Here is a 15,216-nt window from a genome sequence, read left to right on the forward strand (position 1 = left end):
GAGACAGAAATAAGCCACAGATCAGACTTTCACAATGCCCACTGGGGAGCAATAAAAGGTGTGTGCTTTTTGTTATAAATCAAACAAGGCCAGAAAGGCTCGTTAAACAATCGTGTCTAGGAAGATCAAAACCTATGGTTTGCCACCCACCTCTGCCTACAGTAGTCAGAGGAGGAAGTCTGTGGCCAAAGGTGGACGTGGGAAAACATATTTATTTACACGTGGCAGAAAGCGCAGCTTTTCCCAGGGCAACCAGAGCTGGCCTTCCTCAACCCCCCCTTCCCCCCCCCCCCCCCACACACACACAACACCTCTGCTCTGGCGATCTGCAGTGCGGAGTCCAAGTCAGGCTGCTGGAACAGAAGGCCGGCGGGTTTCTCTACCTCGGTAGGCCCGAGGCGGGAGTACAGGGCCGTTTTGGAGATGGAGACATCTGTTGGGTGAGCAGCTTCTCTCTGTAGAATGGTTTTTAATTAAAAAAAAAAAAGTTAACATCAGTCATACAACAAAGAGGATTGCAATTCATCCTCTCATGAATGGGTCAGTTGTATGGTTTTGAAACAGAGAACATCCAAAGTATGAGAAAATGCTACGAGTGATGAATGGGGGATGGCGGATACAATCTATGGAAATCTATCATTTTGCACCTGCCCAGGCAGACAAAGGGGCTGATGGCGTAGGCCTCCCCAACTCCCAGCTCTTGGAGTCGAGCACGTCTGGTGCCTGCTTATCGCTGCCATTTATCAGACGCCGAGGCATTTAGGCACAGCGTGTAAGCAGCAAGGTCATTCTCCAGCAGGCTCCACTTCCCAAATAAAAACCTGATGTAAATGAGGTTGAATCCTAGTCTACATTTGCCTAGCTTTGAGTAACGGCACATCTGATCATTTTTGTAAGACTGTCTGTATTTCAATTTAGGGGGCACTTATTTAGCTCCATTTGAAAGGATATGATTCACAAAGCTGAAGGCCTACTGTAGTTATCCACCAGTGTCACCTAGTTGCCACAACCTAGCTTCTGGATGCCTCAAGGGAAGAGCTATATTGGAGTTCTGTCTCCTTCTGTCTGTTGTGTCAATGGGAAACTGAAAATTGGATCCAAGGCAATCACCACATGTGCTGATAAGAACCTTGATAAGTGGTGTGATTCCCCATCCCCCACAACTGACACTGGTTTGCCTGTAGAGAAGTCACCAGGCTCCTGAGAGGGAAGAGAGGTCTGTGGTGCCCCTCCCTCCCTTTGCCCAAAATGCTCAGCAATTTCCAACACACTTGAAATGCGGTGTTAGGAATATCATCAACCCAGTGCAGCCATGGGTTGTCAGTCTAGTTCTACTGCAAGAGAAATGCCAAACCAATCACTCTCAGTCCTATTCATTAACCTCCTGGTGCTGTCATGGTTGCCAAGAGCAACCTCCACCTTGGTCACCCGCGTCCAATTTGATGAGATACAATGGTGGTCTAACAGGCACGGTGCGACTGCTTCTTCCTTGGGAAACTTATGAGAAGAAACTGAGAAGTGAACAGACCACCACGGTGTGGTAGAGAGAGAGAGAGATCTGGGAAAAGAGTCGTGAGGACTCATCTTGTAAATGGCAGCAGATAAGGCTAAAAAACCACCAGTAACTGGGAAGGGGGTACAACCTGAATGCAGGTGAGCAGACTTTCCCTCTTTAGTCAGAAGAAGAGGCATGCTCTCCCTCCCGCAGTGTCGGGGAACATGAACTTGAAACGGCTTAGAAAACTCAGGTGGAAGTTTAATGGATAGGACTGCAGATTCCCAAGTTAGGGCTCATTAGTTGTACGCATGCATGATGAACTACATGGTTTAGGCTGTCCTAGAAGTGAGCTTCTGTTGCTTGGGTTTCCGGCGCCTGCCCTGCTTGAGTATTTGGGCCAACGCTGACATAGGACCCAAATGACAACTGCTGGTCAGAGACGGGAGCTCACGGCCCTTGGTCACCAGATCCTAGAGTCGTGCTCCGTGTCAAATGGGATGCCGAGAAGGTTTTCAGCCTCAGGTCCTAAAGAAGCCTCTGTCCCCGGACGTTTGAACACAAGTTTACAGCCCTCAGGAGCAAGCAGGTGGACCTCTCAGAAGAGAGATGCCAGCAGCCCACAGAGGCGGGGCTTCTCCAATGTATGGGTTAATCTCCGCAGTCTGAAATGTTTTCACAGTTCTACTGTGTTTCCCCGAAAATAAGACCCAGCCGGACCATCAGCTCTAATGCGTCTTTTGGAGCAAAAATTAATATAAGACCCGGTCTTATTTTACTATAATATAAGACCCGGTCTTATTTTACTATAAGATTATAAGTAAAATAAGATTATAAGTAAAATAAGACCGGGTTGTACATTAATGTTTGCTCCAAAAGACGCATTAGAGCTGATGGTCCGGCTAGATCTTATTTTCGGGAAAACACGGTAACCTGTCATATGGGAAACATCTCAGAAAATGGAAAATTATACGTAGCCATTAAGACTCAGTATCTGTATTTATGGATGAAGTTCATAAACACAAAATTTGGAAGAGGATTAAAAAGAAAATGGTTCCTATCACTGTTTAAGTAAAATCATGTATTCTTTTGGGGGAAAAATTAGAATAATAGAATTTCAAAATGGAAAGGGCATTAAATACGATCTAACTCTTCCTGGTCCTTCTAAAGATGAAAAAAAAAAAAGAGGATCTGAGAGATTTGGCAAAGGTTTCCCAAGCTGAGATTCAATTCTGACCCAAAATAAGCCAGCTCTCTGAAGTGCAAGAGAAAATGAATTAAAACTAACTTTATCATACTGGGCAGAAACTAAATACGACCAGTGCAGGAATTAATGACCTTTAAGCCAATGAAAGTCCTTTGTAAAACAAGGAAGGGGATGAAAAATGAATAAAATAGTGAGCTTTCTAAGTAAACGCCAGAGGTTACTACCATATACAGTGATTCAATATCACTTTTCATCCTGGCCACCTGGTGTTTTCAATAAAAGAACAGATGACTTCAGAATCCCATTTGAATTACTACGGGAGTATCTGCATGTTAATGAACTTCAAGGTACACACCCTGGTTTTGTCTTACAACCAAGAGCTGTTTTTAACTGAAATTAATCCGTTTGTCTCTTGCTGATATTTTAAGATGAAGATTTAGATTAAGCTTTGTTTCTCTCACATAATCCTCCACTTGCAACTTTAGAGGACCCCAAAAGCCAGTAGAATCACAAATTAACATGTGAAATGGCCACCACTCAAGAGAGCCTGGGCCTTTGGAACTGACTTCCAATCCCTCAATCCACACTCTCAAATCTTGGTCTCTGTGACTTGGTCACCGCTGTCCCCTGGGGGTCAGATCTGCAGACCTCATGCCTGGGGTCTTCTGGCCGTGTAGCCAGGGGCTGGAGGTCCTGTCACTAACCAGGGCTCACAGTCCTCCTTGCGGCCAATTCCCTGCTGTCAAGCCTTAGGGAAGCTGCCACTTCTGGGACCAAGGCGTCCCCTCTGTCCCCAGGAGCCGGGCTGGCAGCAGCAGTGCGACAGGAATGCACAAGAGTGGGGACCAGGAGTGGAGGTCAGGTGGGGAGACCACGGCAGGCTGAGCCAAGGTCATGGAGCGTGGACCCAGGCTGGGCAGGAGAGCGGCCTCACCCGGTGCTGCCCCATCCAAATGTGACAACGGGCAGTTAATTCTCAAACTCAGGATGGCAAACCAGGGGAATACACTCCTTCAGGAGGCATCCCCGGCCTCTCGTTCCCAACACAGGCTGCAGACGATGGCCACTCTTTCTCAAAACTGGCAAATAAACTGAAAGCCACGTGCCAGCCCTTTGCCACGACTCTTCAGACTGTTCTTTTGGCTTTCAGGCATCGTGTAGATAACACTTCCAGATACAACGTGAGGCAAGGACCCTACGATGTCAGGCTGCTCACAAGACAAGCCGCCGCAGACCTAACTCCTCCCACTGAGGTAAAACCCAGGCCTCTGGAGGAAATCAGACACTGGGGACTAACACATTTTCTCTCGCAATGGGGCCTGTTTCTTGGACTTTCTCTGGTCCTGAAGCTTGACATTTGTTATGTCCCTTGTTCCTAAGTTACAGACACACCCTTCATTCTGTTTATTGGGTCCCCATCATCCAAAGGGGGCCAAAAGCTTTAGGGATCACAACCAGTATCTGTTATATACACAAATTAAATCAATCCCCCGTGCATCCTGCCCTGCTTGCAAAGCCATACAAATGCGACATTTAGGTTCTATCTCTCCTGGTTTAGTGTCAAATTCAGGGCTGCCACACAGTCTGCGACCCGGGTCAGATTTATCCCCAGGAGGACACAACTGAATTCAGCTTGGCCAGAACTGTGTGGATGGAAAGCATTAAGGAGCTACAGCCAGACCCCTTCTCCCCACAAACCCGAAGGAACTCTCCTCATTTCTCCCGTTTTCTAAGTGAGACAGGAAACCCCACTGCAGCCCCTCAAAGGTTGGCTGGGCTAGCTCTCGGTCTGAAGGGAAATGTAAGTTGAAGCTGCTCAAAGGCGCAGCCAGAAATCACCCACCGTATTTCATGCTGCTTTTTATACACTCAATATGACTTTTTTTCATTCCCAGTGATTTCACTTCTGTGATAGCAACAGTTTAAGCTCATACTGCTAAAAAGCCTGGTCTAGGTGACCTGCAGCTGAAATATACGGGCAGAGAAAAGAGCAAATTGGATACACAGCTGCTGTTTTCTCTTCCTATATGTCAGCAGTTCCCAGTGGGGCCATCGAATGTCTACATGAACAAGAAACCCACAGGAACTTAAGTGGGCTGAGGTACAGGGATCTCCTTGGCCGAGTCAGTGATAGGAAAGAGCATCTATCTTCCTTGGGCCAAGGTCACTAGATAATATCTATCTCATGAAAGTGGTACAAGTTATTATGGCAGAGCGAAATGTTCCTTACACTCCAAAACATTCCACACCTATGGAATGTTTCTTTTAGCATGCCCTTCTGAAATCCATGGGGAGGTAGCTGTGGTTCTCTCCGACCCACTCAGTACATTCACGTGACAATGTTTTCTAAATCATAATCAGGACACGTGGTCTGAGAACAGGCTGTAACTGACAGGAAGTCAGCTGTTGGCCAATATTTGCCAACCACCACCTCTGACACGCTCTTAGAGGAAAGAGGCAGGGGTACCAGGCAACCCAGGACACTAGACTTGGTTTGAACAACTTTATCAGAATATGCTCAATTCTGCCTCACATTCCTGGACAAGAATATACTATATTTTTAGTGGCCAAACCTCAAGCAATTCCTTCTGCCTTTAAGCCACTACCCAAGGATAGCAAGAAATAAACCTAACGAGGAAAAAATCCTCACTGCTTAATGCTTTCTAAAGATCTCATTTCCATGGAAATTAAACCCAAGTTTATGGGTTGGCAACAAGAACAAGGACATCAGCAATCTCTATTTACATTCGTGTCCTTGCCCTGGGTCCCAAGGGGCCCAGTTGGGACACCCAATGTGACCATCTTTCACTGAGAGGTTCTCTGGGACACGCCCCTCCCCCCAGGACCCCAGAGCAGGAGCAGCAGACGAACTCCTGATCACATACCAAGGCCAAGAGATGCGAGAAACCACTGGCCCCTCTGCCAAGAGAGCTGTTACTGGAGATGGACAAGCAAGGGGCTCCATTTGGAGATTCAAGCTCTAGTTCCCACCAGGCCAGGGGACGACTGTTAGGCCTCGGGCTGGTTCCCTGACTCTGTTTCCCCATCTGTAATGTGGGACCTGGACCCGCCTACTGAGGAGAGGTGCTGTGAGCATCTGATCAGGTAACAGAAGCAAAGATGAAGGCTAGCTAACCACAGCAGCATTCATTTAGGGCACACTTACTGTGTGCCAAGCATGGTGCTGCTTTCCACACGTCATCTGTAGTCCTCACAGCAACCTGCAAACTTGCCATTGTTAGTCTCATCTCACAGATGGATAAACTGAGGCTCAGAGAGGTGTACCAAGTCATTCCAGGCCGCAGAGCACACTGGGGTCCAGCGCTGGTCCGACACACCAATTTCCCAGGGCTGCCCAACTCGGGGTGGGGAGTGGGGGTGGGAATGAAGGGTCTCCTCAGAAACCCAGCTTACCCGTCAACCCCGAGGGGTGGGCTGAACCTCACAGGGCCACACATGTTTAACATGTCATCGGCAACTCATTCCAATTGTTAGGAAAAAATACCCCAAACTTGGAAGCCAGGCACAAAGATTTCCACATGCCCCGTTACTCCCACACTCTACTCCAGAGCAGGGGTTGGCAAACTGGTGTGTGAGCCAAACGGCATGCTGCCCTGTTCTCTGCAAAGGGTTTTACTGGAGCATTGCTATACCCATTCATCAGTGTGCTGTCTGGCTGCTTTCGAGCTAAGGTGGCAGAACTGACCCACAAAGCCTAAAATATTTATTGTCTGCCATTTACAGAGAAGGATTGCTTTCCTGTCATGCTTTTGACCCTGGCCTAAGGGTCATCTGTGACATCTGAGGCAGATATGGTTTCACTTACTATTTACTATGGATCAGGGTCCGGTCTCAACACAGATATTAAGTTGTAGAAAATAGAAAGGTTGCAAATTGTTTTTGTTCAGTAGAAAAGCAAATTTCAGAAAACGTCAAGAACCTCAAAATCGATGATCTTTTCGTCCTGCTTCACTGGTACTAACCAGTTTGCCGTCTAACTTTGCCATCATATTCCAGCCTTCATCTACGCCACCAGCTATCCATCGGTTTCTCCTAGTTTCTTCCATTCAACCAGCTTCCCCGTCCTGTTAGTTCCCTCGTTATGGAGTTAAATAGACTTTAGACATGTGCTCCATGTGTGTTTATGCAAAAGTACCGCTTTTAGCTTTTTGGAAAATTATACTTGGTTGAGCACCAACATTGCCTGCCTGGCCAATGGTTAGCGAAGCTTGCGGACCACACGACATTCTCGAGAGGCATTGCAGGGTAGCAGCAACCAGTACCTTGGTGTCCTGGCGGCTGCGGGAAGCCAGGGCAATCTGCCTGGCCAGCTTCAGGGCTTCTATCCGCATGATGGCAAATTCTAACTCCTCCTGCCAGATGGGTGGGTGTGAGCGGCCGCAGGGCAAATGCGTCAAGACAGGGCGTAAATGTTTCCACAGCCAAGAAATGAAAGGGCCACGTGAATGTGTCATGACAGGTATTCAGGGAAAACACACGCTCTGGCTTTCTTGCACAATTAACACCTCAGCAGATCATGAAATAAGTGTCTAATTTCCTTTGGTTCCCCACCCAAACCGCCCTTTGCAATGTCTGCCAGGAAGTATTATACATTCGAATATGAAATGATTTTAAAAATGAAATCAAAATGTTTACAGTCCTGTTCCCCTCAATTTCTTCCCTTTTGTTTGTTTAATGTAAAGTTGGCTAGCAATTTCCATGAATGGATTTGTATCTCCCAAACGACTGTTAACAAACCTCTCCAGGTTTGCTCTGAATATTCTAGTCTAGAGGATATCAAATTAAGCTGTCAGATTTAAAGCACAGAGTAAGTAATTGTTTTGGTTCCAGATGTAAGACCCAGTCCAGATGTTATCTCAATGGGCGTCTGAGAGAGCCTCGTATACATAAATAGCTTGGCTCGATGGTGATCTAATACTCTTGGTTCCGTGAATAAATCACAGAAACTGCTTTTGGGGCTGTCAAAACTTCTAGAAAATGACTGGGCCCAATTTCCAAATGGAAATACAAATGGTTTGTTCCATTTGCAATCATACAACTTATATCATGTTGGTGTCTTGGGTAAAGAACACCATATCCATCACTCTCTGAGGGGAAGTTATCTCATTTGGAATACTCTCAGCAATTCTTCACTAAATCCTCCCTCGTTGCATTTGGGGTTCTGAGGTTCATGCTCTACTGAGGTTTGGACAAACTCCCCAAAGGTCACACGTGGGCTACAAACCTGAAGTTTCTGAGCAAATACTGGGGGGTTCTTTTCTGCTAAGTCGGGTTCCAGATAGTCAAGCGCACCACAGAGAGAGGCTGGATGAGCCAGCCTGCTGAGGAGGGCGTCAGCAGAAGCAAAGGAGCCCTCAGGAGCTGTCTGAAAGCCGGCAGAGGAGGACACAGAGGAAAAATAGAGGAGAGCAAAGTGACAACAAAGTTTCCAAGCAAGGACCACGCATCTATTTGCTGGACATTTCTGCCTTCAGGCTGAAGAGAGTACCCGTGAGGAGCCAATACTGCCCTTTTCCCGTGGGCTGGTTCCCACATGCCGGCAGTGGGCATCTTGAGAGTGGCAGGCCCAACCCCCTCCCCAAAAGCACAGCCTTAGGTGCCCTCCCCACCCCCCACACTACACCCTCGGGAGGGAAGTTACCATTTGCTGTTTATTTGAAAATCTCAGTGGGTGGGAGACAAGCTAGTGGGTTTTCCAGACAAAACTCACCGAGAAAATAACTCCAAGTGTACATATTAAGAAAGTAAGGCTTTCGTAAAGGTTATTTTCAAAATAATGGAAAGATGATTTCAAACGGAAAAGTGTCTCCTGATAGATCAGAAAGCTTCAAAATCAGAAGCCAACTTTGTAGAAAGCGAACCATGCATGAGTTCTTCATAGTATCTATTTGAAAGATCAAGTCATGTCTAGACTCTCTTTTTGCTCACTATTATTTCATCAGTCTCCAGCTGCCAGACACATAGTAGGTGCTCAATAAATATTTGATGCATGAGATAAATGGTTGGTTAAAATGGAATAAAGAGACACTAAATCATCAGCCTCAAGCCCCCTTGGGGATTGCTAGGAGGGAGGTAAAAGAAATAAAAATAAAATTCACCTAGAAGGATGGTCCATTTTAAATGTGCAAGGGGTTGGGGGTGGGTGGGTGAGGCCTTCGGCTCAGGTCTACTTGCTCTGAGAGGAGAGGTGTTACTAGGTCCTGGACTATAAACAGGAGCGATTTCCCATCACCAGGGCCCAGGAAAACCAACTATTCCCCAAAAGGAGTGTCCCCTGTTCTGTCATTCTCTGCCCTCACGAATGGAGAAGCAGGGTACAGACTGATGACAGCTCCAAAGCAACTGTCCAGCCCTAAGGGGCTAAAGTGGAAAATAAACAACCCGAAGGCAAATCAAGCACTTAGGTGAGAATTCCTCAACCACATTGGTGAGCACAGAGAGCCTTTCTCTCATCATTACGGTGGGGGTGGGTCTCCTAGGCTGGCTTCTGTGGTCCGGAGGATGGAGTAGGGCCCCATGCAACATGCCAGGTGAATGTTGCTCTGAAGGCCTGGCATCCTTAGTGATGGGACCCAGCTGGCCAGAGGCCTCGGCCCCACTGATCTTGGGCCCCTCCGACCCCACTTACAATTTCAATCGCATCTGAAGCGGTGCCCAAAGCCATGGCCTCCAGCTCTTTCTGGGAGGATTTCTCTGGCACCTGCAAGTGTGGCTCTTGGTTGGGGGCCAGCCCTCGTGTGATGGGATGCTGAATCTTTGACCCCGCGTTCACAAGGGCTTCAGTCTCTTCAAAACTTGACCTGAGGAAGTAAAGGGTACCTTTAGTCTTCTCACTGGAATCGGCCAGGATGTCCCGACTCAATCAACATTCCAAGGGACCCTGGGCTTCCAGGGCTATATTCCCAGAGAAAAATGGGGTAGGTCTTGGGTGGCCATGGGGCCTATAGACTGGGCAAACTGAGGGAGGGGGTGGTCAGCCCCAGCCCAGGGCCTGCTGACAAGGGACGGTCAGAAGCACAGATGGCGCTGGCTAAGAGGAGTTGAGCAGACTGCCCGTCGCTTGGAAGAGGAGTTGAGCAGACTGCCTGTCGCTTGGTTGCATACCCTAGGGGAAGTGATTGGCTACTGTGTCTCAGTCTCCGTCTCTGCAACACGGCGACAATATACCTCTCTGTGAAGATCAAGGAGATGCTGCCAGCCTGTAAAGCATTTCACACATGAGCTGTCACTCGTGCCCAGTGCAAAGGACAGGTAGGAGAGGTCGGGAAGGTCCTCGCCTTAGAGTGATGCCCCACCCTTCCCGATCCAGCAGCAGACAGCTCAGAACCTGACTGACGCTAATACTCGCATCCGTATTAATAATAAACATTTACGGGCCATTCATGGATGCCAGGCCTTGTGACAAGTGCTTTTCTTATAACATCTCAGGATAATCCTCCCAATGACTTTGGAGGATGGGTACCCACCCCTGTCGCACAGCTGGAGGATGCCTGCAAGACTGCCAGCCTCATTTTACCTCATCGCATCCCTGCGGGGTCTGTTTTTTATTGCTCTCCATTTACACACAAGGAAACTGCAGCCCAAGGGGGTAAGTGACTTGTATCATGTCACATAACCAACCAGTAAGGCTGGGGTGGGATGCAGGCTCTGAGTGCCGTGGCACACTTCCTCCCGCGGGACAAATTACAAAACGAACTTGTGCATGTGCTGCGGTGATGGGAAGGGCTCACACAGTCAGCTGTTAAAGGATTTTGCCTTAGTCCTCATGGCAGCCCGTAACCAGCCCACTGCATTTATGTCTGTGTGGACATTTAGAGAAGGAAACGTGAGCTGCCGGCATATATGCAAATGAAATGACGTCAGGACAGCAGTGTCAAGGTGCTCAGGGGCTTGGGGACCTCTGGCCAGACCCGTAACCCTCTCATCGTGGAAGTCATACCCTGAACATGGCGTCGGGGACTCCGACATCCGGACAGAGGGAGACTTGACCGGGCTCTCCTGAGAAGTGTCAAACATAAGGTACAAGGCCTGTTTCTTCGGGGCGTCATCGTCCTGCTGCAGGGATCAAAGTCACATGTCAACTCGGCTACAGCAGGTCTGAACATGCTACAGAGATGACAACCAGAGCACTTTCAATAGGTACAAATAACTCATCAGGGAAAGGCCTTCACTTCTCTTGAGCCACCCAGAAGACAGGAGAAAACCAGTGCTGGCTAGGAGAGAGGAAGGTAGGATGGAAGGGAAGGTGGGAGGCAGAGAGAAAGTGCGCCTGTGTACAGTTGGGAATGAGGGGGGAAGGATCCTAAGGGAGTCGTTTGCCGCCTTCTCTGGTGGGCAACCATGCCAGCCACTGAGGATAAATAGCGGGGCAGGCTAGAGCCCAGTCTGGGCGTTGCCCAGTCAAATAGGAGGAGACAAGCACGATGACCCAGCATAATAAGAGTGACATGTGTGGGCCCCTCAGTGTGGCAGCAAGCCCTCCTGGCACCTCCATGCCTCTGAGGGCATGAGCACAGTTCCCAGGCCATGCTTAGAACCAAAAGCCCTGTGGCAGCAGGTATGAAGCCAGGCAGACAGCTGCCCAGCAAAGGCAGGAGGAGGCTTATTGCATGAAGAGACAATCTTCACTGACATAAAGCAATTCATCTGAAGACAGAAAATAATTCACCTTGAAAACAACCAAACCACTCCCCCACCACGTTTAAAAAGAAGTCTCTGACTAGTTCTTTCTCAGTCTAGGGAAGTGATTCTGCAGGAAAACTAACTGCATTCTATTGTTTTCTCCCTGAAAACGCCATCTGCAGTGGATGGAGTCCAAACCTCAGACCCTCCCTGCCCCCAGGCCCAGTTCACCCCTCACTGAGCACCCAGGATGCTGTGGGCACAGAGGGCCCAGGACGTGAGGTCTGAGTTCCCGATGTTTTGCTCCTGGGAGGAGGCCTATGCTGTGTTTTCATGACAAAGGGCAGGATGGGAAAGCAAGTCCCCTGACGAGCCGGAGGGAGGAGGACTCACAGGTAAGGAGGAGCCAATTTTCTCCATATATTCAATTTCATAGGAGTTTCTGTAATCCAACTCTGCAAAAGAAACAGAGGGAGAGGTGTTAGTACCACAGAAAAACATAGAAAGATTTGGGCCGGGCAGGGTGGGGCCAGGAACAAGACTAAGCTTTTTGAAAATGTCCACTCATTAGTGATTCCAATTCAGTCGAAAGGGGAAGCTCAACTCAGCTATCTTCAGACAACTGGTAAACCTCTTGCTGGAAAGGGGCTTCTGCCATTTGGGCGTCTGAGAGAGTCCCAAGGAATTAAATGTCATGACCAAGCACAGGTTTGATTGGGGGACAGATCTGAGCATTTTACAGCAAGTTTGCAGTTCAGAAGAGTGTCTATGCTTTGGGTGTTAGTTTTCTCTGTGCGTCTCACGCGCGATCGCCTCACGCGTGACAGGTGTAATCTCCCCACATCCCGGTGACATTTTGGAACTACACCCAGCTGTCCCTCTCTGAGGATTTAGCTCCAGCCACTCCCTGAAGCAAGGGAAGAATAGATATTATTCCTTCAGTGTTGCTTATAAGAGAAGCTTTGCGACCCAAATCCTGCCAGTGCCTACAGGGCTGGTTCAAATCAAATTTTCAGACGCAAAGACTAATCAAGTCCAACTGGGTATAATATAATATAATATAATATAATAAATATAATATAATATAATATAATATAATATAATATAATATAATATAATATAATATAATACTGGGTATTTCAAACTGACTGGGACTTTGGGCTCCAAAGAAAACTCCAGATGCTCACACTGGAGACTATAAACCCACCGCCTGCCTCACGTACCTGGGCACTTCCAGCTCTGCCACTCAACTGAATTACCCGCCCAATTAACGGATTCTGAGCACCTACTATGTGCTTCAAACTGGGCTGGGCAGTGGATGTGGTGGTGAACAAGACCAAAAAAGGCTCTAATCACAGAAACCACGTTCTGCAGCTACCAGATGGCTCTTTTCTCCTTAAAAAGAAACCAAGAAGTGACATGTGACCTGCTCAAAAACCAGCTGGCAAGAGAGACAGGGGCCGTCCCTAAGGCCTTAAATTTTTTTACATAAAAATAAATATAAATAGCAGTTCTGGTTCGAAGTGCCTCTAGTTCTACACGTTGTCAAAGTTATCACTTTAAAAAATGACGTGTTAATATGAGCTTTAAAATGGGACATTCCGTGGAAGATTTTCTCAAAACCGGCCAAGTCTGTGTGGTTGTGGCCAAATAAATTCCAGCAACTTCAACACATGGACAAGTTCTCAGGCGTCTCTGAAACGCCCAGGTGCAGCAAACGCATCCATCTAGGACGCTTGGCCCGCTCGAGGGCGTGAAGACGGTTTTGTGGATTAATGGCCAGAAAGACCTCACGCGTCCTGACGGCCGACGCCCCAACTGGTGCATCACTTGGGAAGAACAGAGACCAGAGCCAAACCACATGCTGCTGGGCTGCAGCACAGCATCTGTAACTGTACCGTGAACCTGTTCCGGGGTCGGCCCCAGCCCAAGACGCAGGAGCATTCCTTCAAACAGACTTCTGTTCCTCCTCACCTTCAAGCTGAGAAGTAGGTGGGGGACAGCAAAGGACAAGGTGGTTCTGAGGGCCTCTTCCTGATTTATCACTTTCTGGATGTAGCAACCCAGCTCCATCATTTTGTTGTCCTATTAACGGCTGTTTAAGTTGAGAAGGTAATAATACATCAGCTGCCTCGTTCTCCAAGGGAGCATTATTATTGCCAAGGTATGGTTTAACCCTAAATTATTTAAGATACTCTCCGCCGCCCCAGCACACCCCACCAATGGCACAGAGCACTCAGGATGCAGCAAACAAGCTCAGGGCCACCACAGAGATTTCCTGGGTCCGTGTCCAGTTCTGGTTACCAGCTCGTCACAACGAAGCATCCCACCCAGAATCTTAGCTCTTTTCCTGGCAGCTGATCTGGGTGAGTTTCAGGTCCCCACGCTCACTTCTCTGCCTTCTTTCCTACCTGCCAAGAGGGCTTCCCGTCTCACTGCCCAGTGTCCCCCATACTTCACTTCAGTGGCAGCATATGACAGAACAATAGTGTGTGTGTGTGTGGGGGAGGCGTTCTCTGACTCCCCAGGGCAATGTCTACGTCTGTAATACCGTCTTTCCCCAAAAATAAGACCTAGCCAGACAATCAGCTTTAATGCATCTTTTAGAGCAAAAATTAATATAAGACCCGGTCTTATTTTACCATAAGACCAGGTCTAATATAATATAATATAATATAATATAATATAATATAATATAATATAATACCCGGCCTTATATTAATTTTTGCTCCAAAGATGCATTAAAGCTGATTGTCCGGCTGGGCCTTATTTTCAGGGAAACACGGTAAGAGAAGAGGCTGCTCACTAAAGCATGTGCTGCTTCAAGCCGAAGAAGCCCAGAGTTATTCTTAATGGGTCCTGTCATGTCCCAGGGCTGCTCTGTGTAATTATTTCATACTGGGGCAACGCACAGCGAGAGGGCTTGACTGCTGTTTTCATCTGACTCTAACTGCTAGAGCTTTGCTGGGGGGCTAGAAAGAGCGCTGGGCAGAGCTCTTCCGGAAGGAAGTCATGAGTCCAGACCATCAATCTCAGGATCAGGGCGCCAGCTCCCTGACTTCTGACTCCTGTTGGCTTGTCTATACAGTGGAGCTCAGAGTGCCTACGTTTTGCAGGATAAAATGAAATGCTGTAAGATAAAAGCCCCGTGATAAGTTATATAAACGTAACACGTTGGGACCAGGCGTGTTATGGCTCATTGCTAATGTTTCTGGAAATTTCAACGTAAGTGATTAGGGGAGAAGAGGCCTTTGGAAGGGGACAAAGACAAGGCTTTCAACTCTTCTAAAAACACGCTGTCACTCTTCTAAATGTCTGCACTGTGATGGCAACGGTGCCCACCTCTGTTGGAGGCGGGAAGGAGGGACTGACGTAGCTGTGTGTTAAGGAGGAGAGGGAACTGGGTGACCATCAAAGGACACCCCGATTTATGAACCTGAAACAACTGCTCTCAGGGTCTCTTGAACTAGAACAAGGAGAGGTCTCAGAAGCCGTGTCGCCCAGCGGTTCCTCAGCTTTTCATCCCTACAGACCACCTGGACTAGGTTTTCTCCCACAGCACGTTTCAAAAGATTGTGCCAGAAAAGGGCATTTACTAAGCATGCACTCAAAGAAAAACATTTATAATTGCCTATCTGAGGTTTTAATCAGCAGGAGATGATCAGTGTCACCACAGTAAGTTGATGTAATTACAACCCAAACATGCAATTTTAATTAGCTGAGCACCTTGCTAAACTAGTCCCACTCAGGTTTTTCAAAATATTAAGACAACCTGAAGCTCTTGTGGACCTAGGAAGGGATGCACCGATCAGTTCAACACCCTCCTCTCCCGATGATGAAAGGACACCCGCAGGTCACAGCAGGGCTCATA

The 15,216-nt window shown here is 47.9% G+C and overlaps 1 protein-coding gene across 38 annotated transcripts in view; it reads right to left on the reverse strand.

The window, feature by feature from the left end:
- The window catches only part of TACC2 (transforming acidic coiled-coil containing protein 2), a 186,526-nt gene that overhangs the window by 14,625 nt on the left and 156,685 nt on the right, over window positions 1-15,216 (reverse strand). For 24 of the 38 annotated variants that reach the window (XM_019752901.3, XM_074338945.2, XM_074338935.2 and 21 more), the window contains 6 exons: window positions 11,739-11,800; window positions 10,663-10,778; window positions 9,352-9,523; window positions 7,948-8,088; window positions 6,986-7,075; window positions 312-455 (listed from right to left, as the gene is read on the reverse strand). In XM_019752901.3, coding sequence (XP_019608460.3) covers window positions 312-455; window positions 6,986-7,075; window positions 7,948-8,088; window positions 9,352-9,523; window positions 10,663-10,778; window positions 11,739-11,800 — 725 coding nt within the window. The remainder of the gene's footprint in view (window positions 1-311; window positions 456-6,985; window positions 7,076-7,947; window positions 8,089-9,351; window positions 9,524-10,662; window positions 10,779-11,738; window positions 11,801-15,216) is intronic. The other 14 variants (XM_088791814.1, XM_088791812.1, XM_088791813.1 and 11 more) reach the window with 3 other exon arrangements.

Source organism: Rhinolophus sinicus, chromosome 15 (assembly GCF_057876585.1).
Source record: "Rhinolophus sinicus isolate RSI-liver-muscle chromosome 15, RSI-T2T, whole genome shotgun sequence".
NCBI lineage: Eukaryota > Metazoa > Chordata > Mammalia > Chiroptera > Rhinolophidae > Rhinolophus > Rhinolophus sinicus.